Genomic DNA, 26040 nt, shown 5'->3' with positions numbered 1-26040 from the left:
TATTTAGAAAAGGTTCTTAAAAAGTATAATATGCATGCGAGTAAAGCCACACCTGCTCCTACAGTCAAGGGCTATAGTTTTGGGAAATTTCAATGTCCCAAGAACCAGTACGAGATCGATCAAATGAAAGTTGTATCATATGCTTCGGCTGTTGGAAGCTTACAGTATGCACAAGTGTGCACTCGCCCTGACTTAGCTTTTATCACCGGGGTACTCTGTAGATACCAAGACAATCCAGGCATAGAGCACTGGAAGATGGTAAAGAAAGCATCGCGTTATGCGCAAGGCACGAAGGACCTCATACTAACATACAAAGGATCTGATTCCCTAAGGATAAGAGGGTATTCAGACGTAGATTTTGCGGGGGACAGAGATGATAAAAAATCCACGTTAGGATACATGTTCAATCTCGCTGGAGAGACTATTTCATGGAGAAGCTCCAAACAGTCAATAGTTGCATCGTCCACGATGTATGCAGAATTCATAGCATGTTATGAGGCCACGGGGCAGGCGTGGTTAAAGAAATTTATACCCGAATTGAATGTGGTAGATTGCATTCACAAAACGCTAAAGATGTACTGCGACAACCAATCGTAGTATTTTATACTCACAACAACAAGTCATGTAATGCTGCCAAAACAATATAGATAAGGTATTATGTTGTGAAAGATAAAATCCAGGATCACACTATAAGTCTCGCTCATATAAAGGCAAAGGATATGCTTGCGGATTAGCTCACGAAAGGCTTACCACCCAATGTGTTCAAGGAACACTTAGCCGGCATGGGTTTAAGGGAAAGCCTATGATTCCTGGATCATGAGAGGCCCAAAAGGAACAAAATTGTTTCAAAATAGAGAGGTATGTTGTAGCTATCTGATTCTATCGGCAATTGAGCTGTGACGATGAAACATGTTCTACGTATTGATCAGTGATGAAACGAGTAAAGTAAAAGTACATGGTTAAAAGTAAACTTGAGATCAAGGGGGAGAATGTTAGGTTGATCTCCTCCCGTGTGGGCCCAACGCCCACCGGGCCCTTAGATCCGCGCCTTGATCGGGGGCGCCCAACCCACAATGGTTGACGGGCCCCTGTCACCTGTGCAATATAAAGAGGTGGGGGCCGGCGGCACGCAACACAAGGTTCGTCGCGCAGTGCTGATGGGAAGCGCCGCCACCACCTCGCCCACTCTCTGCCATCACCGTCGTAGCGATCTACCATGGCCACCTCGGCGGGATCATCAACTCAAAGTGAAGATAGGACTATCGGAAGTCTCTAGCCTACTCCGATCCACAGTTCTATCAATTGTGATTATCCTTGACCAAGAAAATAAGGTATAGCTCTTCAGATTTTGCCATTTTGGGAAAGTTGTTGCCAAGTGTGCCAAGTTTTCTGATCTTTTCGTTTTTAAGTAGAGTAGTTCTTATCTGATATAGTAAGGTGGAGAGATTTAGATAGATGAAGAAAATATAGAACAAATTTCGGTGCATAGTGAATGACCATCTCGAAGGGAAAGTGCTGGTCGACGCACCAGATCTGGGTGTTTTTTGTTCTCGTTTTTGTACCTGAGGTTCAGAAACTCTTGAAATATTGATATCATGTTATCCAATTGAGAACTGGAGGTCAGGTTAATGGTACCGGATGAAAACAGAATTTGGAGAACAAAACCAGTGAATACACATGAAAACAGTCCCGGTGAGTTTACATCTCTTGATCGTTGACCATTGAATATAGTCACTGTTGCATCCTCTGTAGTTTGTGGAGGATTTTCTTGTGGTTCTTTTTTCCTTTTCGTGTTTCGTTGTGATTCTATCCCCTGTAGGTTTCAACATGTCATTGCCACCTGAGTTGTTTCTAGATTCCTACGACGTACCTTCTAAACGAGTATATTCTGGGTACGGAGAACGTCCTTAGCTGTGAACTTATGCTGATTAAAGTACGTCACCGGACACTGACTACTTGAGCACACGTAATAAGTCGTTTAAGAACCTTGGCATCATGCCCCGCGTTGATGGTTTTATCTGGCAATGCATACATGTGGACACAATGAACACACTGACCGCGTGTCATGCAAATTTGGAGAGCAGACTTTGTGCTCGGTTGCTGCAAGAGCACAACACATGTGTCAGCTTAAAAAAAAAGAATTTCAACATACGTTTTGTGACAGATGTTATTGTGTCGAGTTTGATTCTCCAAATTTAAGAAAAAATATCTGTTCATTTTTTATATATTTTTTACGTGCAAGGCAGGAGCTCTGTAGATTTTATTAAGAGAGAGAGAAAAAATACAGAGGTTACCAACTTATAAAGGAAACTGACCAAAAAACATTCATCAACAAGAAAAAAAAAGAGACAAAGTCTACAGTGTTTCTCAAAAAAAAAAGAGACAAAGTCTGCCCGAGGCGCTCCTCCGGGCGGCGGAAGCCGCGAGCCTCAGAGGCCTACACACCGGCGCACTCAGGCAGGCGCAGCTTCACCAAAGCAGCTAAGATCTCCCCTTCGGATCCACCAGCGCAGATCTCCTCTCCTCGTGCCATCCCCGCGAGCGGGGGTGGGGGGGTGCAGATCTGCCACCCCTCGCCCCTCCTCACCGCCGCCGGCGCAGGTCACCGGGCAAAGCCCTCTCGGCCTAGGCGGCGGCGGGGCCTTCTTCTCCTCCTACCCGAGGATAGCGGCGCGGGACGCTTTCTTTGGTGGCGAGGCGCGGCGGCGAGGCGGCACGGGCTGGCGGCGGTGGCTGCTGGATGTACGTGGCGTCGCCCTCTCCTGGGCCAGTGGCAGGGTCTCATGTAGGGCTCTCTGGTGGTGCGGCTGGGGCTTGCGGGCGGCCCTGCTGCTCGCGCGGACTGCTGGTTGGTCAGGCAACGAAGGCCTGGAGCCTACTTCCAGTGCCCCGTGGAGATGGCAGTGATCCGTACACAATACTTGATGGAGGTTCTTCGAACAGATCTGGGTGAAAACCTTGCGCTCGGCTAGAGTCAAGGTCGGCGATGGCGGCGCTCTTCTGTGTCGTTCTCTTCTTGAAGACATCGTCATGGAGAAGTTCCAGGCCTCTATCTGTTACCTCCGGGCGAAACCCTAGTCGGTAGACTGGGTGACGGCGGCGCTCTTGCATCGTTTCCTCAATGGGGTGTCAGTCTTGGAGGTGTGCATGTCCTTGCGGGACCAGCAGACAGTATCTTTGGTGGAGCGGTGTTTCATCTCACGCATCGACGACTGTGGATCTCGGCGGCGTGGCGCAGTGGAGTCCCGGCGTTCGATGTGTGTAGACGGACTCGCACGGGAGGATGGCGCTGTCTGGCGTCGTGGTGGCATTGATGGTAGACCTGGCAAGGTCGTGGCGTCAGTATCTGCTCTGAAGATGGATCGGTTGAAGACGGCGGCGGCGGCCTCTGAGAGTGCGTCGGACTGGTGTATGCCCTAGACCAGGTATATGGCTTGGTTGGGGCCTCCAGTTTTAGATGTTAGGCTTAGGTGCGAGGTATGTTTGGTATTAGGCTCGGACTATCGGCACCCCTTAATCAAGTGGATAGAAGTAGCGACAAATGTTGCCAAGATGGTGGCTTCAGACTTACTGATGTATTACTTTGTAAGGTATTTGTGAATAAATAATAAAGTGACTGCATGCATCGGCCCCCGTCGATCTAAAAGCATTCGGTAAACCCCGCTCACGATCACCCCACAGAAACCCGGGATAGGTTCGGCCAATCCAACAACCTCCAACACCACATCACCCCCATCCAGTCATGTCCCAATGGAAGGAAGTACTCTTCAACAATGCCTCAAGGAGGATGACACCCATGGGCGCCAACATCGCTGGCAATGAACCTCGCCAAAGAACATGGCTTTCACCGAGAGCCTACTTATGTCTTGCCATCTGTGACCTTGGGGAGGAGCCAGGCCGCAGCAAACCTTGCGAGATCGAGTCACAACTCCACTTGAATTCCTCGACGGTGAGCCAGACCAAAAGGAAAGGAATGACGCCAACGGTCACATCACCATGGAGGACTGCCTGCGATGACGCTAGCACCACCTCCACTACTGTAGCGAGGGCTCTGGAAGCCACATCGCCGCGCGCCAGCTCCATGCACACCCCCATTTCTTCCACTAGCAACTTGGCATTGTACAACTGTTCCGCTGAGAGGGGCCAGCCGACCATCGGCATGCCCGCGGCAAGGCTCTCTTGTGACAAGTTCCACCCTCAGTGCATCAAGAAGGCACCTGTGGCTGGGTGCGCCAGGACCTCCACCTGCGGCGCCCAGCACCGCGCCACCAGCCCACACCCGGCAACCTCCATCCTCTCCGCGAACCTGTCTGAAAGGCCCGACGGCAGTGACTCGCTGCCGTTCACGTCGGCGGCGGGCTGGACCACCCACACGAACTTGTGCCCGCTCTTCTCGAGCCCTATTGCCAGCTCCGCCGCCTGCGACGCGGAGATCGTGTACAGCAACCTGAACGACATGTATAGCACCGAGCATGGCGGTTTCTTGTCGAGCCACGCCGAGATGGGGCGTTTGGTGGGGGAAATTTTGGAGGCTGAAGGTGATGGATTGGCTCTGGGTACCAAATGATATGAACCTGGATATGAATCACTCAATAGATCATGGATACAAGGAATTCAATCACGGATACAAATTTCTATCAGCAAGAAAGTGGATGGGGAAGCTAGAGCCAGGAGGTGGGAGAGGGGAAAACGCCCAACGGCGGCCAGTTCAAGTTCCAGTTCTTCCATGCCCCTCCACGAAGATGAGTAGCGCCTATATCTTCAGTTCCTGGACCATTATCAGCTCCTCTGTGTTAAGTGGGTTGGGCTTCATCCCTCGCTTGGGCCGGCCAGGTCGTCCTTGGGCTTCACCTGAAATGCCAGATATAGTTGTTCCCATGACAGATGATGTACGCGCCATCATGTCCAAGAACCTCCGCGTCACTCCAAGCGATGAATACTCGTCGTCGTTGTCCCTCGTTGCGTCGATCACCTTCTTCATCTCCGCGGCCTTCCTCATCATCATGGCACGCACTCCGGACGTCTCGCCGAGCACCCTATCCACCGCCTCCAACACCTCGTCCCTCGTCACGGCCGCCGCGGTGCTACGTGCCAGCTCGACACACACCCCCATCTCCTCCACTAGCAACTTGGCGTTGTAGAACTGCTCTGCCGAGAGCGGCCAGCCGACCATCGGCACGCCCGCAGCGAGGCTTTCCTGTGCCGAGTTCCACCCGCAATGCGTTAGGAAGGCGCCTGTGGCGGGGTGCGCCAGGATCTCCACCTGCGGTGCCCAGCACTGCACAACCAGCCCGCGCCCGGCAACCTCCATCCTCTCCGCGAACCCGTCCGGAAGGCCCGAGGACGGCGACTCGCTGCCGTTCATGTCGGCGGCGGGCTGGACCACCCACACGAACTTGTGCCCGCTCTTCTCGAGCCCCATTGCGAGCTCCATCGCCTGTGATGCGGAGATCGTGTACTGCGACCCAAACGACACGTACAACACTGAGCCCGGTGGTTGCTTGTCGAGCCACGCCAAGATGGGGCTCCTCGATGTTGTCTCCTGCAGGGACGACGAACTTGCCGCTCGGAGCAGCGGCCCAACCGGGAATATCGGGACATTGTTGAGCGATTGCCGGAGCATGCTTAATCCCTTGGGCTCCAGCTTCTCGGCGGCGTTGACGAGCAGCGCATCGGCGCGGGAGAAGGCGGCGACCTGCCTGTGGATGAAGGTGGACCACTCGTCGCCGCCGTCAGCCGTCGCGAGGTGGTCGGTGAGCTGCGAGCGGTGGACGCGGATGTCCTGGAAGCTCGGCAACCGGACGCACTCGTCGTCGTCTGGGACAAGCGGGACGCTATTCCAGAGCGAGAAGTAGAGTGCCGAGCCGTAGCCGCCGGTGGTGAGCAAGACGGAGTGCGTGACGGCGGGGTCACCGCGGGCTACGTCCGCCGTCCAGGCCAGGAACATGTCCGCCACGATGTGCACATTGGCGCGGGGGTCGGAGCGTCTGAGGCCCGCGATGAAGTGGTGAAACGCCGGGCGGAGGGACTCGGAGGCGAGGAAGAGGTCGATGAGCCGCAGGGAAACGTCGGCGGGGCTGAAAGGGAGCACGTGGACAGCGATGGCGTCCTGGTCGAGGTGGGCGCGGATGGACTCGGCTGCATCGACGGTGGCGACGACGGTGACGCGGGCGTCGGGGCGGCAGCGGCGCACGAGGGCGGCGAGGCAGCGGAACGGCGCGAAGTGGCCCTGCCCATTGAACGGGAACAAGACGACGTGATCAGCTGCCATGGCGATCGAATCGGTGATGGCGGTGGGCAGTGCCGGTGATTGAGTTGGTCTGATCTCGCGGGTTGGTTTGGATTGGAAGAGAAGAGGGTTTTATAACATCTCTATAAAAACTGTAAGCTCCTTCGAGATGTGATGGCGGCGCATCCCATCTCTCATCTCTCGTCGTGGGCTGCTCCCTCCGTGTATTTTATTGGTTCGCAGCCCGGGTGTCAGCAGCCGCTAAACGTGAAATTTCCAATCTCTTCTCGTGGGCTGCTCCGTGTCCTGCTCGCCGCCCCATGTCTGTCACGTCTTGCCATGCATACTCACTGCGTTGCCAGTTGTCAGACAACTAAGCATTTTACTTTGTTTGGCCGAGGATCTGATGATCTAAAATACGATTATTGCTTTGGACTCCAAACAAGTTATCAACGACATCCAGAAGAACAGTAGTGGTGTTTATGAAGCTATCATTAGTGAAAGTAGACATAGAACTTCTTTTTTGAATTGTAATTTCATGTTTGAAGGTAGAGCATCTAATGGTGCTGCAGATAGGATAGCCATGTTTTCGCATTCTTTGGATCTGACGCGACACACATGATTGGTTGAACCCCATGATCCTATTTGTATCCCACATCATGTGGAATTTGGTCAATAAAGCTTGGTTTAACCCCAAGATCCTATTTGTATCCCCTACGCCCGCACCCTTCTTCCGACATGATCTAAGCTTGACAGGGGGAAAACGGTCGGATGCACTCGTCGGAGCTAAGAAAAGATTGGGGCGGAGGGGAAGAAGATTGCAGCGGAGGGACATGAATATATCCGAGACAGGAACCCTAAAATGCCCCCTCCCCGTACTTATAGCGGCTGAAGGGGGTGGTTTGCGGGCCGCCCGTATATTTTTTATGAGCTGGTGCAAATTTGCCGCTTCTATTCTGGCCTGAAATAACTCGAAAACAATAAACCACCCGCAAATATATGGGCCGGCGCTGAGATAACACATTTGCTAGAGCTGCTCTTACCTTGACATATGTTCAAATGGGAAACACACATGGGTACACATTTTTTGGGCTCGCGGCTCCATTGAGCCTAGATTTAAAAAAATACAGAATGAGGTTTCAAGCTTAAAAAAAATCTTTTACAAGCACATATGGATATTCTCTGTGTAACTTTAAATTGTAGTTGTTTTGTGTTCATGTATCTTTGGTTTTCGCCCTACATAAACTGAACTGACCGTATACACTAATATGTTTTTCTCTAACTTTCCTACTTTGCTGGCGCGTGTAGGCATGGGCCCATGTACGACGCATACCCGCATAGTAAAACTCAATTCAGTCATGCCTCTGCCTTCCAAAATCACTCTCTGCATAGTTTTCGTCCCCAGAAGGACTACAATATCTCAACCTAGTCTCCTCTCAACAATGGCGTTAGTACTAATGGCACAAGGCCTAACTATGTCAGTTGTTTGAGAGGTGCTCATGTTGTCTTGGATCTCTAGCACCAAATCTTTTCCTTCTTTGCCTAGGCTCACCCCAGCGTCAGCTGACAATGGTATTCTACCATGAATCCACCGCCAAAGGAGCCTAACTCAATTAGTCGGCGCAGAATCAACAAGCCAGTAGCAAACTAGTTTGCCCCCTTCCCCAGAGCGAAATAACCCCACGCGCCGGTATGTCAGGTGCTCATATCCATATTACTTAAGGCATCAAAGTGACCCTATAACGCATACGAAGTCGTGATCCACTAAAGTTCACTTGATCCTTCGCTTGCTGGGCACGCTGGATTTGTTTTTGCTCGTCCTTTGCTACATGCAGGCTCAGGAAAAAATCGGCTATATTTTTTGTTGTTAGTGTTGAAATAGTTGGTGACATTAAAAACAAAACATGGTTTTTACAAAAAGTTTGTAGATTTTAAAAAATGTTTTCAAAAATACCATGATTTAAAAAATCATGGATTGAAAAAGTATCCCAAATTTAGAAATTGTTTAGTAATTTGGAAATATCCATACTTTTAAAACAATGTTCTTGAATGTCAAAAATATTCATGATTTTAAATAAATGTTTGTAAATTTTAAAAATGATCACCAACTTAAAAATATCATTGAATATGGGAAATTTGCTTGAATTAATTTTTTTGCAAATTTAGTAGGTCATGAATTTATCTAAAAAATTTCATAAATTTCAAATGGAACGAAAAATATAGAATAAAAGAGAAAATAAAAAATAAGAAAGAAAAGGAAAAAACAAACTAAAAAAGCAAAAAACAGAAAAGAAAACATGCAAACCAGTAGATGAAAAATAAAAAAGTGGCCAAAGGAAATTCCTAGAATGTTACCAAAACTGGGATAACCACATTGTACGTTCTCATTTCATTATATTATATATTTTTAGCGGATCTCGTTCATTATATGAGCCCGCCCATTTGGAAGCCCACAGAAAAACAATTATTTCCAGACACATAATACATCGATCCACACTCCCGATGCATGTTGCCTTGCGAAGAGGCTGAAATACAGCCCACAATGGAAAAATATTAACACTCCTTGACATGTGGGCTTACAAACATAAAAACAGCGTGTATGCATTCCAAGGCGTCATTTCCAGGGAGCTTAGATTTTCTCTAGGGATAATGGCTGCCTGGCTGGCATGTGTGTGTGTGGAGACAAAGGCCCTGTTCGGCCATCCTTCGCGGAGCGGAGCGCGCGGAGCAGCGTTTAATCAACTCCGCAGATTATAACTGGATTGCCGCTCCGCTCCGGCGCGGAGCCGCGGAGCGGAGGGAATCCGAACGCGGCTAAAGTGTAGTAGGAAATCATATTGTGTAACTGCCGGCATGTGTGTGTGTCTGTGTGGAGGCAAAGAAGACTGTATAATCATCTAATTGTTGTATTCTCTCCTCTCTTCTTCTTCCTCCCCAAACACCTGAGGCCACCAGATCTGGCTAGCTCTTCCATCTCGGTGAGACGCTAAGGAAACCTGTATCCAAACCTGATAGAGAGAACTATTGTTACCTCGTAGTCGTTACACATCGACCTGAAAACGACTACCCTGGTCTCTTCCTATGAAGATCAGATGGCCATAAAAGCGTTCTGACTGGAAGCCCTGGACGTGCGGGTACTTCAGCCCCGCGTGAACTTGGAGAGTGACTCCCTCCATCTCATATTATATTGCACATTGATTTGCATGAAAGTCTATCTACACAAATTTATTTATACAAAAATGTATTTACAAGACAATACCAAATATATATCATATAAAAATATATTTCATGATGAATCTAATGGTATTGACTTAGTATTATATGTGTTTCTAATTTTTCTATATATTTGCTCATACATTCGAGCTTTCTTGCGGGACTACTGAAGCCCTCGCGTCGCCCACGCCGGGCGACTCGAGTGGAACCCCAGCCGCCGCCGGCCGCCGCCCCTCCTCCCGGCCTCCCGCGTCGCCGCCGCCGGAGGGCCGGCCGGCGAAGCCGCGCCGGACCCAGGGATGGCGGCGGCGAGGCCGTTCTCCCCCCTCCCCCTTCGCCCCACGCCCTTTTCCTCCACCGCTCCTCCAGATCCGCCCCTGTCAGCTCCGGCGGCTTCGTCCGGCGGCGGGAGCGCCCTCCACCGGCGGTGTTTCCTCGCCAGCTGCGTGTGATGGATCTCCCTCCGGATGCGGCTCCCCCTGCTGCGTTGGAACGGTCTGTCCATTTGGATCTGGGCCACGACCGGTGGTGCTGCTCTCCGGCCAGCTTGCCGTGGCGGCCGGGCGCGCCCTCCTTGCTGCGTCCACCCTCTACGCCGACCCCCACCACTCGTTCCTCTGCCGTTGCCGGTCTCTGGTGGTCGCACTTCAGCACCAGATCTGGCGTGTTCGGTTGGCCTTGTCAACCGGCTCCCCGTGCTCTCTCGTTGCGGCCTCACGCTGGTCGCGGTGCACCTCGGCCTCGGCTCTGCGTGCTGCAGCCCGGTGTGTTGCTGCTTCTTTGGCCCTCCGTTGCTCGCTTCACAGCTCATGGCTGCCTAGCGCTACGGTGGTGGGTGGCCGACTTGCTCCGGTTGCGAGGTGGAGGAGGCACTGCCGGGTGAAAACTTCATTGACGATGACGGCTGCAGCCGCCATTTTCCCTTCTTGAAGGCGTCGAGTTTGGCATTGTTTCCCTCCCCCCCCCCCCCAAGCTTCTCAGATCCCGAGAGAAATCTCGGACTCGGGGTTCTCCGTGTCAGATGGTGTCGACGTCTCTACGTCGTTTCCTCCTTGGGGGCATCTTCTTGGATTTCTTCTGCTTCGGGTGGACTCGCCTCTTGTTGCTTCATCTCCACCTCGGCTCTGATCCTGGCTGGCCATTGTTCTTGGCGACTCGAGTTGAGCTTGCTTCAACATCCTGGGGGGCCTCGACGACACGCTGCCATTCGACCTCGGCGGCAGTACACCGGTGTTGCGCCCTTCGGTCTCGGTGGCGCGTTGCCTTCTTGGCTTCGTCGGCGGCACACCGGTGCCGCCGCTCGAACTCGGCTACCCGATGCTCTTCGTTCGCGGCAGTGATGCTTCTCGGTATGCTTCTACTTTGGTGTCTCCTTTCCGTCAGGGTTGTGCTTCATGGTGGTCCGGACGACGATCGCGGGGACATCCTGGGGTGGCCTTGGCAGCACGCTGCCCTTCGACCTCGGCGGCGGTACACCGGTGTCGCGCCCTTCGGTCTCGGTGGTGCGTTGTCTTTTGGCTTCGCCGGCGCACACCGGTGTCGCCGCATGAACTCGGCTATCCGACGCCCTTCGTTCATGCCAGTGATGTTCCATTGTGAGTTGTTGGTCTGGTGCCCGTATGTTTCTCCCTAGGCCTTGTTGTGGTTCATTGTCGGAGGTGGAACAAGCTGCTCAGCGGAGCTCGCTACCCAAGATGTCGGTCTCCAGGGGTTTCGGTTTGGTACTGGTGCCAGCCTTCCCCTCCATTTTGTTTCTTTCTTCTAGTTTTGGGCTTTCTCTTGCCCTTTCCTGTAATTTTCTTTTGCGCCTTTGGGCGCTTACTTGTATCTGTACTGACTGCCAAGTCACCTTCGAGTTGGAATATAACAAGCGGTGGGGTTTTTTGGCCCCCCCGTCAATCTCGAAAAAAAAATATAAATTTGCTCAAAGTTTACAAAGTTTGACTCAAAAAACCTAATAGGCATTGTTCCTTGTGATCGATGGAGTATACTGGTCATGAGGATCATTTTGTAAAGTGTTACGCCGATGCGTAACTTCAGATGGAACTCATATGCGCATGAGTCACATAAATCAGTCGCTTTATCCTCTGAACAATCAATCTCCTTTTATATTATGGATTCAAGCAAGTATTGCAATAGATCCACTTACAACCTAATGACAATCTCAACGCGCATCACAAGAAGTCTTCCATCCTTCATCGTGGCTGAATTTCCGCCGCTCCACAGGAAGTGAGGAAGAGGAACAAATTTGACATCGTTGGTACTGCTGCAACAACCAATTAATTAGGTCCATGGTTGGTCGAGGACTCTCTCCAAGCATCTACCTGTAGAGATGGAAATGAACAACTCATCTCAACCCCTGGCCCGGGCCTCAACCCGAAACAAGTATGAGAGGCCATTCTGGTGTTCTAGAAAACTGAGATCAAAGAAGACAATCAAAAGATTGAGAAAGCAGAATTTGCCATTTTGGAAAGTTGTTGCCAAATGTGCCAAGTAAGGTGCTAGAACTGTCCGCGTCAAGTTTTCTGATCTTTTGGTTTTTTGGTGAGTTGTTATCTGATATAGTAAGGTGGAGAGAATTAGATAGATCAAGAAAATATAGAACAAATTTCGGTGCATAGCGAAGTGACCATCTCGAAGGGAAACTGCTGGTCGAAGCACCAGATCCGAGGTTTTTTTTTCTCGTTTTTGTAAGAGTAGCTCCTAAAGTTCAGAAACTCATGAAATGTTGATATCATGTTATCCAGTTGAGAACTGGAGGTCAGGTTAATGGTATAGTGAAAACAGAATTAGGAGAACAGACCAAGTGAATACACATGAAAACAGCCCCAGTGAGTTTACATCTCTTGATCGTTGACCATTGAATATAGTCACTGCCGCATCCTCTCTAGTTTCTGGAGGATTTTCTTGTGTTCTTTTTTTCTTTTAGCAATCCGTCGTGATTCTGTCCCCTATAGGTTTCAACATCATGGCACCAGAGTTGTTTCTAGATTCCTACTACCTTCTAAACGAGTATGTTGTGGGTACAGAAAAGCGTCCTCGGTTTATAACCTACGCTGGCTAAAGTACCTCACCAAATACCGATTCCTTGAGCACACGGACGTCATCCAAGAACATCAGCGTCATGCCCGGCGTTGATGGTTTTATCTGGCAGTGCGCACCCTTGGACACAAAGAACACACTGACTGCATGTCATGGAATTTTGGGGAGCAGACTTTGTGCTCGGTTGCTGCAAGAGCACACAACAAATGTGTTGGCTTTGAAAAAAAGAACTTCAACATCCGTTTTGGGACAGATGTTATTGTGTTGAGTTTGAGTCTCCAAATTTAAGGCGAAAAGATCTACCATTTTATATTTATTTTTTATATGCAAGGCAGAAACTCCACTGATTTCAAGATACTCCCTCCATTTTTGTATACAAGGCCACAAACCCATATTACGGATACCAAGATACAAATCAATGCATGTTTAAGTCAATATTGCAAGCTAGCTTGTCACCTTGTTTGTCATGTTAATTAATGTGATTTTTCTCTCCCACGCACAACAAGGCAACCCTTTTACACCTCCTTGGTTGACTAATGTTGGGAATGCAAGCCAACCTTCTCACTTCCGCATGCATGCAAGGTATATTAATGTCCTTGGGTTTTAGTACGAGGCAAACGCCATCAATTTTACCTCAATTAATGTTAATGGCCTTGTATAGTTTCAAATTGTAATTTTGATAGTGGCCTTGTATAGTTTCAAACTGTAATTTTGATAGTGGCCTTGTATACAAAAATGAAGGGAGTAGAAAACATACATAGGGGAAACTGGCCAAAAACCATCCAACAAAATGAAAAAAAGAAAGGGAAAAGAAAAACTGATGAAGCCAACCCAAATAGACTGTCACCACCTATGGTGACCTCATCCCAGGATGGTCCTAAACGAGATCTTTTGAGATGCCTTCAAGAAGGTAACTATGCCTGTGAACGCCACCATCACAGGCATATCCAATTGATCAAAATGCTTTCGCCCAGACTAGCGCACGATCACCCCGCTGAAACCCGGAATAGGTTTAGCCAATCCAACAACCTCCAATGCCACATCCCCTCCATAAGGTCATCTCCAATGGAAATAAGTACTCTTCGACAATGCCTCAAGGAGAACGCCCACGAGCGCCAACATCACCAACAACGGCCCCCGTCAAACCTTGTGTGTCGCTATATCTGACCCGGGAGGGGGGGGGAGAGCCAGGACAAACCGAACCTTACAAGATTGAGTGGCTCCGGATGCCATAACGCCACACACCACGCCGCCACGGCCGCCACGCCAAGCCGTTGCCAGACAGATCGAGCACAGCCGTTGCAATATCCTCCTGGAAACCACAACATGGTCGCTGCCCTTGCCACCTCCCTGCCGTCCACACGGCCTAGAGCGGTCAATGTAGCCGCCAGATCGCCGCACGACACGCCAACGGCCTTAGCCCATTGGATCCGAGCGTGAGGCCCCGGAGCCACCACCCTACAACACAGTCGCACCTTCACCACGAAGGGAAGAGAGTGAGAGGGGAGAATGGCGTTTGGTGCGCCTCGATTCTCTGTTGGGCGACCCTGACGGCCACATCTGAATGAGCCAATTAACGGCTGTCAGCCCCCTGCCATCACAGTTTTGCCATGTCAGCCCTCCGCCACGTCACATGAGTTCAGTGTTTTTTGTTGCTGATTAACGTTGCGTTCGGTGCATTTTACGATAAGCACACAAAATGATGATATTTTTTAACTAATGACAACATAATTGTGGTGATTTTATGGATTTAACTCAACTCACCGGTGCAGCCATTTTACACTCAGTTGCCATGTCCCGAGTTATGAATCTAAGCTCAAGTATACAGCTTGATCTGATAACACACGAAAAAAACTCATGATCGAATGCAGCCGATCCGACCGGCTATGGCGTCTACTACGATCCCATTTAGCTTCTAGAGCACGACGACGTACGCGCCATCGCGTCCAAGAACCTCCGCGTCACTCCCAGCGACGACTCCTCACCGTCGCCGTCCGTCGCGGCGTCAATCACCTCCTTCATCTTCGCGGCCTTCCGTCTCATTGCGGCCCTCACTCTAGACGTCTCGCCGAGCACCCTCTCCACTGCTTCCGCCACCTCGTCCCTCGTCACGGCCGCCGCGGCACCGCGTGCCAGCTCGACGCACACCCCCATCTCCTCCACTAGCAACTTGGCGTTGTAGAATTGCTCCGCCGAGAGCGACCAGCCGACCATCGGCACACCGCAGGCGAGGCTCTCCTGCGCCGAGTTCCACCCGCAGTGGGTCAGGAAGCCGCCCGTGGCCGGGTGAGCCAAGATCTCCACCTGTGGCGCCCAGCACCGCACCACCAGCCCGCGCCCTGCCGCCTCCATCCTCTGCGCGAACCCATCCGGAAGGCCGGACGACCGCGACTCGCTGCCGTTCACGTCGGTGGCGGGCTGGACCACCCACACGAACTTGTGCCCGCTCTTCTCGAGCCCCATTGCCAGCTCCGTCGTCTGCGACGTGGAGATCGTGTACAGCGACCCGAACGACACGTACAGCACTGAGCCAGGCGGTTGCTTGTCGAGCCACGCCAAGACGGGGCTACTCGATGTCGTCTCCTCGAGGGACGACGAACTTGCCGCCCGGAGCAGCGGCCCGACTGGGAACATCGGGACATTGTTGAGCCATTGGCGGAGCATGCTTAATCCCTTGGGCTCCAGCTTCTCGGCGGTGTTGACGAGCAGCGCGTCGGCACGGGAGAAGGCGGCGATCTGCCTCCGGATGAAGGTGGACCACGCGTCGCCGCCGTCGGCCGCCGCGAGGTGATTGGTGATCTGCGAACGGTGGACGCTGATGCCCGGGAAGCTCGGCAGCCGGAAGCACTCGTCATCGTCGTCCTTGCGGACAAGCGGGACGCTGTTCCAGAGCGAGAAGTAGATCGCCGAGGCGTAGCCGCCGGTGGTGAGCAGGACGGAGTGCGTGACGCCGGGGTCGCCGCGGGCGACGTCCGCCGTCCAGGCCAGGAACATGTCCGCCACGACGTGCACGTCAGTATGCGGGTCGGAGCGTCTGAGATCGACGATGAACTGGTGGAACGCTGGGCGGAGAGACTCGGAGGCGAGGAAGAGGTCGATGAGCTGCTGTGAGGCGTCGGCAGGGCGGAAGGGGAGGGCATGGACGGAGATGCCTTCGTCTTCGAGGTGGGCGCGGATGGAGTCGGCCGTGCCGGAGGTGGCGACGAAGGTTACCCGGGCGTCGGGGCGGCAGCGGCGCACGAGGGCGGCAAGGCAGCGGAACGGCGAGAGGTGGCCCTGCGCCATGAAGGGGAACAGCACGACGTGATCGGCGCGTCCGTGGTGATCGGTTTCAGGTGCCATGGCGATCAAATTGGCGTGCGGTGCCGGTGATCGAATTGTTCTGGTCGGGAGTAGTTCGGAAGTGCAACGCCTCGTGGGTTAGTTTGGTTTTGAAGAGAGGATCAGAAGAGGGTTAACATGCAACTTATTTAGCTACCTACGTGTGCACCGAGTCCGAAGCTGTTCATGATTCGAAGAACAATGACGCACACGGTGCTCTTGGGAGAATACGCTACAGGAAAACACACGGTGCCGTGTGTGACGACGTAAGTCGACTGTATTGAGTTTTGCTACACATACAGGAAATTACAGGGATGAGGGGTTTACAGGGTGTTGTGGCGGTTTTTAATTGGTCATTGGTAGAGGCACGGGCCCACCCCCGTTGAAATCAGGGGGGTGTGTTTAGAAAGTTTGGAAGGAGCCTGTAGAAACCTGTAAAAGCCTGTACGTCTAGCATTTTTGCGACTGTATTACACGTTCTCGGCTCAATAGTCCTAGACGTACGGGTCTTTTACGCTTCAGGTACGGACTCCCTCTCGCTAATTCGCTCTCCCCCCCCCCCTATTTCAGGGGGTGGGGCCCGGCTACTAATCCTAAGCCAATTAGTTTGCTCCACATCAGCCTGTACGACAAACCATGTACAAATAGCCAGTAGCTCTAGCATTACTGTTCTCGGCTTATAGTCGATTAAGCAAAGTACATACAAAAAAATGTGTAAACCAAAAATACACTTGGCTTAGAGAGAGCTCGCCATACAAAACAATAAAGCTCTTGGTTCTAGACACGTCTCGACAAATGTTCCCTGTCGTGTCGCCATCACGGAGGTAGAGGACGGCTCCATGACGGAGCAACCAATAAGCCGAGTGTGAGTCGCAATGCAATCGGCTTACTTATGAACTTATTTCATTTAAAAGCATGTGAAATATAAGCGGCTTATTTATGAACTTATTTCATTTTAAAAGCATGCGAAATATAAGCCGAGCACTTGAAAAATGACACTTGGATTACACTTTGCACATTTTTTTTGCAAAACCATATTGGATATGCAAAATGATTTTTTAAATATTTTCCATTGCATTTATATTTACTTATTGTGCCTAATTTCTTTCCTTCTTCCTCACCCATTCTCTCCCGGTTAGTTTCATGGTCCTATAAATTCGGAGAACATGGCAACGAGCCGACCCCGTTGGGACCTGTGCATGTCATTTCAAACGAAAGTTGTCACTTCACCCAGCTTTCCGAGTTAGTCGACATGAAGGCCGTTGCTTAGAGCATCTCTAACAGCCGCCCAACACGCGACACGCTAAAAACCAGTTTGCAGCACACCGACCGTCTGGTTTGGCGCGACGCGCAGCGCTGGCTCCAGCAGCCACGGTAAAATACATCGCGCGCGTGCGTAGCTCCAACAGGCGCGCTAAAATGCAGCACGCGCGCTTTCGCACAAACAACATATGCACTCCAAGCACAAGCAAGAAAATTAAACAGAAACAAAATAAATCAACAATAAATAGTTCAATTTATTATTACAACTCAAACAAATAGTATCTTTCATCAATACAACAAATAGTTCAACAATACAACATCAAACACACAAATTATGATGCTCTTTGACGGCCATTCCAAGCCCACCACTCCTCAATGAGATCCTTCTGAAGATCATCATGCGCTGCCGGACGTCGAATAGCATGATAGGAGGCAACAAAACGGGCCACCCTTTCAGCCCTCCGCCGCACTCGCACGGGATGTCCCAAGAGCTCATAGTGAGAGTAGTCTACATCTTGGCCACGCTCATTCTTGATGATCATGTTGTGCATGATCACACAAGCGTGCATTATGTACCAAAGCATTTTTTATTCAAAAATCTAGCCGGTCCTCTCACAATAGCAAATTGGGCTTGCAAAATCCCAAAAGCTCTCTCCACATCTTTTCTAGCCACCGCCTGAGCATTGTGGAAATCAAGATTTTTCTTACCTTTCGGTTTTTTCAACGGCTTCACAAATGTTTGCCACTTTGGGTAGATGCCATCCGCAAGATAGTACCCATAGTTGTATGAACAGCCATTTGCTACAAACTGCACCGGTGGCAGTTCACCATTTGCAATCTTATTCATCAGTGGTGACCAGTGGACAACGTTGATGTCATTCAAAGATCCAGGCATTCCAAAAAAATCATGCCAAATCCAAGTCTCTTGATCGGCCACCGCTTCAAGGATTATAGTGGAACCCTTTTTTTGGCCGTGGAATTGCCCATGCCATGCCTTTGGACAATTCTTCCAACTCCAATGCATGCAATCTATTGAGCCAAGCATACCTGGGAACCCGCGAGCTTTGTTCATCTCCAATAGTCTTGCGGCGTCTTCAGCATTGGGAGATCTCAAATACTCCGGGTCAAACACTTGCATAATTCCGACTGCAAAGCGCTTGACACACATTATGGCTTGGCTCTCACCCATGGCCAAGTGATCATCAACTAGATCAGCGGAGATACTGTATGCCAACATACGCAAAACGGCTGTCACCTTGTGAAAGGTGCTATGTCCGAGCTCTCCGGCAGCATTCCTCCTCTGCTGAAAAAACTGGTCATGGCTCGCTAGTTTCTCTATAATGCGCCTAAACAACTCGGTGCTCATCCTAAACCGGCAACGAAAGTATGACTCGGGGTATGTGGGATTCTCCACAAAATAGTGCATCATCGATTTGTTGTGGACATCGATCCTATCCCTCCAAATTTTCTGCCGACCCATAATCGAACCACCGTGCTTCGGTTTTTTATTGATGTGCATAGATAGGATCATTGCAAGATCCTCCTCCTCTTCCATATCAAATTCTTCTTCGGAAGAATCATATGACAAACTCATCTACAATGTTCAAAACTAGGCATATAAAAAAACTACAAACAACATGCACCAGATTCATGTAAAAATGTGAAGTTGGAAGCAATACATACCTTGCGGGCGTTTTGTCGAACACCTTACGAGCGCCGAGCGTCAGTGGGCGGCCGGGCGTTGTTCGTCGGAGGACTGCCGCGCGCGACGGGCGGCGGCGGCGCCAGCGGCTGGATGGGTAGGTGGAGTTGCGAGCGAGCACTCGAGAGTCCAGCGCACGGGAGCGGGCGCAGCAAATAAACGGCGCGCGATGGCGTTTCGGCCCGCACGCTGAACTAGATATGCCGCACGCGCGGTTTTTGCGCCTTCGCTGGAGCGTCGGAAGCGGTAGCGCGCGCTAAAAGCACTAATTTTTCAGCGCGTCGCTTATATAGCGCGACTGTTGGAGATGCTCCTACCGAGTCCTACCGTGTGATTGGACGTAACAATCAACATGGCTCTCACCAACCGTCTACCCAACAACATGCCCTCTCCTTGCGTCCGCTGACCAGAACCAATGCACCGAACCGCCACGGCGACTGCAACACCACTAGATGCACGAACTGAAGTCCGTCCACTCCAAGTACAAAATCGAACGACAACTCTACGTCTCGTTCAATAGAGCGACAATGTATGCAATTAGCTTGAATAAATCCGAACGATTGAGAAGATAAAAAAGGCAACGCCCAACAAATATTTCCTGAAGCGACGGCATCAAAACTATCCCAAAACCATTGACAGCATCAAACGGCATGCATTGCCACAGAATTTATGTTTTCAGTACACATTTTCTCTATGGGAGCTTCCCGCTCGCACCCCCCCCCCCCCACCCCCCCACATCACACGTCCAACGAATTTGACGCAGTTCCAAGAAACGCGTGGAAAGCCTGGCATAAACACATCGTCCAACTTTACAAGACGAAAAAATGGAAAAAAAAGACTAGTAAGCACCAAAATACGACTGCATATAGAAAAAAAACAGGACGTGCCGGAGAAGGGCGATGCTACCGCCGAAGAAAAACAGAGCACGAATGCAAACCTGAGAATCTACGAAAAGCGAACGAAACGCCGGATGCCGGCGACACCGAGCAGGCTCGAGGCCGCCGCACCAAGTAAAATTAAAGAAGCCCATGGAAAACGAAGCGAGGAAGGCAAATGTGCCCCAGATCACGCGTCATGAACCCCAAAGGGAGCACGGCCAAGTAGGAGCCATCGACGCCAATCTGATGGCGCGGAGTGCTCCATGACCTAACCGCGGGAGACAACCACGCAACGGATGGCGCACATGCACCCTCGTCGCGCAACCTCCTAGTGGGTTGCCACCTGTAGCCAGTGACTCCACCCGGCAGTGGGCTTGCGTCGCTGACAGGTGGCCCCGACTGCCGCTCTCGCACGTGAGCGGGTGTGCTAGAGGGCGCTCATGTGCAGGATCGAAGCCACCCCATGATGGCGGCCCGTGTGCGCCCGCGGTCCACCCGTTATAGACTCCCGTGGCGGGCTGCCCGGGTGCGCGCCGTACGTACTGATCGGACGGCACGAAGAGCCCCTGAGAGGCCCCCCCATAACATGCCACCATGAAACGGACAACGCGGAGGGCACTCTCGCCCGTGAAGGCCCCCAGGAGGTGAGCACTCCAACAGCCTTTATAAGAGTAAATAAGGGTTTTCCTACTAGTTTCTGGGCCGTACATCCACCCTCTAGCATGCCACTTGATCGCGTGAGACCCACCCGACTGGCTCTGATCTCCCTAGAAGCTTCTCTATGAAATTAATTTCTGAAATTTTCTCTATCTTTTTAGCTTCATAAAATTTGATTTTACTGAAAGTCCGAAAACACCCATAAACGATAACTGGCAATGAGCACTTGATTATTATGTTAGTTGAGAAAATAATAAAACTCAGTGGAAAAAATATATATAATTGATATGATAATAACATGAAACAATAAAAAACTATAGGTGAGTTTAGGATGTATCAGTGTTCTACCTTCAACGGGACCGTAAAGGTGTCCTCGTCCCATTGTGCGTCGCTGAGGTCCCTGAGCTTGGACAGGTAGATCCATCTGTGTCTTCATCTCCAAAGATGATTGTAGAAATAGATAGAGGTCACCTCCGTGCCCCGAAACTCAAAGACCTGCTTGGCAATAACGTTGAAGTGCACCTCCTTGAAGCCCTTGTCAGTCCTCACCTCACTGGATAAGATGTTGCATATCTTGTTAAGCACGAATGTGGACAAGAATAATTGCCATTTCATTGTGTTCTTCTTCCCAGGCGCCCTCGTTGTTGCCTTTCTAGCCTTGATGGATGCCTTAGCAGCAACGACATCAGCATGAGGAGGAGGAGCATGCACCGCCATGCCAAAATATGGTTACACAACCCGCCCCTCGAACACAACTGAACGAGTAGGTACCTGCTCGGATAGTGGCTAGAAGTCCTTAACATAGGAGGGTCATAACTAGTTATCGGACAAAACAATGCCCTGACTAAGGCTGGCGTCCCTGTTCTATAATGGTTTGCATCAGGACCATTGAATAAAACAAAATGCATACTCCACATGGACTGATTTTCAACCACAATACACTAGCACATGTAGCAAACTAGCATTTTACGACACTAACGCATCTAGGAAACTAGCATTAATTCAACACACTACCATCTACACATGGTCTGATCAATGCATCAACACACCAATGCCGACAAGCAAAACCTAGCATGAACACATCTGATCTACCACATCATCACATGCTTACAAATATAAGGTCTACCATGCTACCAAAACAATATCACCTACCATACTACCTATAGATCTACTCCTACCACATGCTCTCTCTAAGGTTGAACTAGCAACCATCGATGGACCAAGGAGGAGGTGCGGAACAACTTGGAGAAGAGGAGGAAGAAGGATCGCCGCCTCTGACCACCGCCCACGAGTGAATATGGGTCGCTTACCTACTCGTTGGTAAAGAATCCGCTGGGACGTAGAGCTCGAAGAAGGGGGGGGGGGGGGGTCGACGGTGAGATGAAGAGGGCTAAATAGGGTGACCCAATCGATGGGAGGTGACCAAAGTCCTCCCGCCGTTTTTTCGAAGCTTGCACTATCTCCTTGCTCGCACGAGTGCAGCTCCGCGTTCCTCTCCAATGCGCGCCGAGAGAGCCTTGTTGAGAGGAAACAGACCATTTGGCAGTTCCTAGCTACCCGTATGGCTGGGATGTGCTTTAAGGTTTGTGTGGGCCAAGATCTGGTACAGGCAAGACAACTAAACGGGCCAAAATTGCATCCTCACGCCCTGGTTGAGACTAACATGCAACCAAACAGGCCCAAGTGAGCTAAATTGTGCATCCATTGGGGGTGAATTACATATGTGCTCTCGCGTGAAGTACACTTGTGCTCCAAATAAAAGACGAAAAAAAGCCAAAGAAAACAATAAAAAACAGAAGGACTCAAGGACGCCGTGTTCACCATGGAAGCACACTTGTGGTCATCGTGGGAGCACGCTTGTGCTGTCCGTGGAAGTACATGTACACTCCGCATGGAAACACATCCATGTTCCGAGCGGGAGCACATTTACACTGAAGTACACCTATGTCCCAACAAATCAATATGTACAATGTAAAAATGATGTGAGTAAAGAAAACAAGATCAAACCAGATGAAAAAAACCCCAAAAAACATGCTTGGCTAAACTTCGATCAATCACTTCCTCGGTTCCTCCCAAGCCTCCCTCAATTCCATCCTCATGCCACGTGGCAACCCAAGTGTGTCTGGCAAGTGCCAGCTCGACAGCCCTTCTAGGGATGCCCTGGATTAGTTGTCCCCTTTTAATCCCGCTCTTTTCCCATAAAAGTACTATAGAATAGCAGTCTTCCTTAGAGAAAAGAACAAATATCTTCACGTAAAAAAAAAACAAATATCTTTGGGACATCCAGCATAAATAGTCTTACACTCAACCATAGATCCATGTGTATCCAACGGATGGAAACAACCAGGTTTGTTGTATGTTTTTCTTTCGGATCTGTGTGGTTTTTTTTTCTTTCTTTTTATGTTTATCCATTTCACTGGTTTTCTGCCAGTTTCTTAATCTTTTTATTTTTATCATTTATTTATTTTTTAATCCAAGAAGATTTTACAAATAAATGATTTGTTTTTAAATTTGCTACTGTTTTACAAATTTTATAAGATTTTATAAATTGCAAATACTTTTTAAAATTTATGAACACTTTTTGTTTGAGAACTTTTTTAACTACACAGGCATTTTTTTAAAGTGAGATTATTCTTAAATTTTAGAACATTTTCTAAAACACGAACATGTTTAAACTTGGGAAATTTTTTATATATTCAAATATTTTGTAACATCTGATAATAATTTTAAATTCTATTACTTTCCTGAAAAATGAACATTTATTTCAAATATAAGAACTTTTTTAAAATTCCTGAAAGTTATGGAGAATTTGTAAACATTTTTGAATTTTTTAAATTTTAAAATCGATATATTTGTAAATCCAAGAAAACTTTAAAATATATCAAAAAATATATGTTATTTTTAAGGAAACCAGCCGAAAAACTAGAATAGGAAGACTGCGGGAAGAAAACCTGTTTGGTAGGTCCAGCGTCTAATGGGCCGTCCCAGACGAGGAGGTTGTGTTTGCTCGCGATGCTAGCTGGGCCCGTGACCAGCAGAGACGCAGAACACGCGTCGGACGCTGAGACGGAATATAACCCAACCCACCCACCCAGCCTTTTTTCCCCGTCAAAGAACCCTAGCGAGCAGGCGGCGCCGGCGGCGAAGAAAAAACAGGGTCGAGAAGGTGCGAGCAAAATTGCGGAGGGGGTCGACGATACGTGCTCCGACATGCCGCAGGTATCAAGGGCGCGCTTGTGTAGGCGGAGGAGACGTCCCTCGCAACCGGCGAATGCTGGATTAGATGACGACATCGAGTCCAAATCGATTTACTGCGAACCAACCACAGAAGAGGAAGAGGAAGAGGAAGAGGAAGAGGAAGAGGAAGAGGAAGAGGAAGAGGAGGAGGAGGAGGAGGAGGAGGAGGAGGAAGAAGAAGAAGAAGACGAGGAGGAGTTGGCTCCTGAATCCTCCATGGAGGAGCAGAAGGAGGACTTCGACCAGCACCGCGAAAACTGGGAAATCTCATTCGGCAAAGGCCGGTTCGACTTCGAAGCTCTGAGTGAGTAACCGATTAATTCTTGCTTGCATTTCTTCTTCTCTTCCGGCCGGTCGTCGACTCAACTGTTTCGCCGCGTGCATACCCATGGTTTACATTGCAGCGATGCTGAGCCCAATGCTCTTCACACACTGCTCCCCGAGCCGCATCCCAGGGGAGGCCGTCCTTTCCAAGACCCTTCAGATATACTCCATCAAAATCGCCAAGACAAAGCACCTCAAGTGGCCGCTTCAAGTGTACGGCGTCGTTGCCGCTCGAGACTATGTGGATCACAAACGCAATATCCTCTTCTTTCGTCGAAGGGGGCGGAGCCAAACTCTCACCAAGAAAGTACGGGCCTTCTGCTCATTATGTATCCTTGTTTATTCTTGTTGCCGCTTGCTTTCTGATCAGTACATGACTGGCTGATGCTTTCAGGATCCTTATCTGCACTTGACTGGCCCATCTCGCGCGCTCATGTGCCGCGATCCCGTTCACATAGAATTCCAACTCATGGTGAAGGGACAGTCTCGGTCCGAGGATAGGACGCTCTTCACTCTACCCGTGCAGATGTACAATCCTTCCTGGCATGATTGGTGTTATAGGTGCTTCTCCAACTACCTCTGCAAAATAGAGTTGCGCTTTGAACAACTCGACTGGTCACGCCAGGCCACCATCTTGTCTGCCCGTGTTACCCAAGGGTCGCCTTTTAAACACGGCGGGCAAATTGTTTGTCGTGCCTCGCCTTGCGAGGACGATCCTAATAAGGAAATCGTGCTGTTTGATTCAAAGTATGGAACAATGAATATGGAATCCGATGAAACAATGTCTATGGATTCAGATGGTTACCTTGCTCTGTTGAGGCGCGTTGTGTCTGTACGAGGAAGGCTCAAAATTTTCATCTACACCTACTCCCGCTCTGGTGCTATCGCTGCTAGTGGCCGTGTCTTGTTCAAAGCCAAGGATTGCCAAACAAGCCAGGCTACATGTGTCCTCCACAGCTGCAAGCCATCTAGAGGGAAAAAGACCTCTTCTAAAGGTAAAGACACTAAGGTGAAGATTACTGTTGCTTGGTCTCGCTTGGTTAGAAGCATAAATGATATGAGCCAAATACCTTTTGACGATCGTCTCCTGCTTGGCTATGCCGATCCATGATATCATGGTATAGTGCTTGGGGTATCTTTTTTGATGCTCCAGTTTGTGTTGGCAGACTGTTGTGCAAACTTAAGTTAACTGTTATTTCTTTGTTGTGTGAACCGTTATTATATTACTATATTATGTGGAGTAGTCTCTTTGTTATGTGGACCGTTACTATTTGTGTTCATAATGAGTAAACATTGTCATTAATCAGGTTGTGCATCATGTCCTTCTCTTTTGCCGTTTTTACTCCTGGATTCCTTTGTACATACCAATTAACATCAGAGTTCAGAAGAGATTAGTGTAACATATATGCTGCTGGTGCATTTTTACCGTGGGTATTTTGCATTCCCTGAAAGGGCATAGCAAGTGAGAAACCATGATAAATTAAAACAAGAAATATTAAGGTATGCCCTGATTCTTTGATGGTTTGACCGGTGAATGATATATGTAGGGGTTGGGGATGATGTGTGTAGATCTAGGAGCTGTGTAAACATATACTCAGGTTGAATAGTATTTGGAAGGATAAATTGCCGCTTGTAACCTGGGAAGCAAGGATATAACTGAAGTATGAAACGGGAAGTGATGTATGATACAAACAGATCACTGGGCTAAGCTATTTAGCACTTGATGTTTTTTTTTATTGAGATGGAACACTTCGATTCCATACATTACCCGGGTCCAGCCTCAGCGCTGGCCCTTCAAACGGATACATCATCAGGGAGAGCCTCAGCCCAGGTCTCTCTCATCACACGGCGTCGTGCGCCAAAAGCAGCTACAGCATGAGCTAAAGTGTTACACGCCCTGGGGGCGAAAGAGAAAACTACTCCCTCCGTCTTTTAAAGAGTGTACTTTCAACTTTGTTGGAGGGTCAAACTATCTCAAAGTTTGACTGTGTTTGTGCAAAAATATATTAATATTTGTGAAATCAAATAGGTTTATGATGAAAATATATTTTATCATGAATCTAATGCTACTAATTTGATGGCATAATTGTTGATGTATTATTATATAAACATGGTCAAATATAAAAAAAATTGACTTTCCAAAAAAGTTGAAAGTACATTTTTTTAAAGACGGA

General features: G+C 49.5%; 3 protein-coding genes across 3 annotated transcripts; 1 reads left to right on the top strand and 2 right to left on the bottom strand.

Annotated features, from left to right (window-relative positions):
• Positions 1-4699: 4699 nt before the first annotated feature.
• LOC123040420 (UDP-glycosyltransferase 92A1-like) lies at positions 4700-6397 on the bottom strand. Its single transcript, XM_044463267.1, has one exon. It carries the CDS (start codon positions 6269-6271, stop codon positions 4754-4756), a length of 1518 nt encoding a protein of 505 aa, XP_044319202.1. The 5' UTR covers positions 6272-6397; the 3' UTR covers positions 4700-4753.
• A 7774-nt stretch (positions 6398-14171) lies between these two features.
• LOC123040419 (UDP-glycosyltransferase 92A1) lies at positions 14172-16116 on the bottom strand. Its single transcript, XM_044463266.1, has one exon. The coding sequence runs from the start codon at positions 15824-15826 to the stop codon at positions 14393-14395; it is 1434 nt and encodes a 477-aa protein (XP_044319201.1). The 5' UTR covers positions 15827-16116; the 3' UTR covers positions 14172-14392.
• A 7277-nt stretch (positions 16117-23393) lies between these two features.
• LOC123040418 (uncharacterized) lies at positions 23394-25049 on the top strand. The gene is made up of 3 exons (XM_044463265.1): positions 23394-23846; positions 23947-24173; positions 24261-25049. Exons 1-3 carry the CDS (start codon positions 23516-23518, stop codon positions 24975-24977), a joined length of 1275 nt encoding a protein of 424 aa, XP_044319200.1. The 5' UTR covers positions 23394-23515; the 3' UTR covers positions 24978-25049.
• The last annotated feature ends 991 nt before the right edge of the window (positions 25050-26040 follow it).

Source organism: Triticum aestivum, chromosome 2B (genome assembly GCF_018294505.1).
Source record: "Triticum aestivum cultivar Chinese Spring chromosome 2B, IWGSC CS RefSeq v2.1, whole genome shotgun sequence".
Classification (NCBI taxonomy): domain Eukaryota; kingdom Viridiplantae; phylum Streptophyta; class Magnoliopsida; order Poales; family Poaceae; genus Triticum; species Triticum aestivum.
Note: the sequence above shows the minus strand (reverse complement) of the source record. Positions and strands in the feature narration are given on the sequence as shown.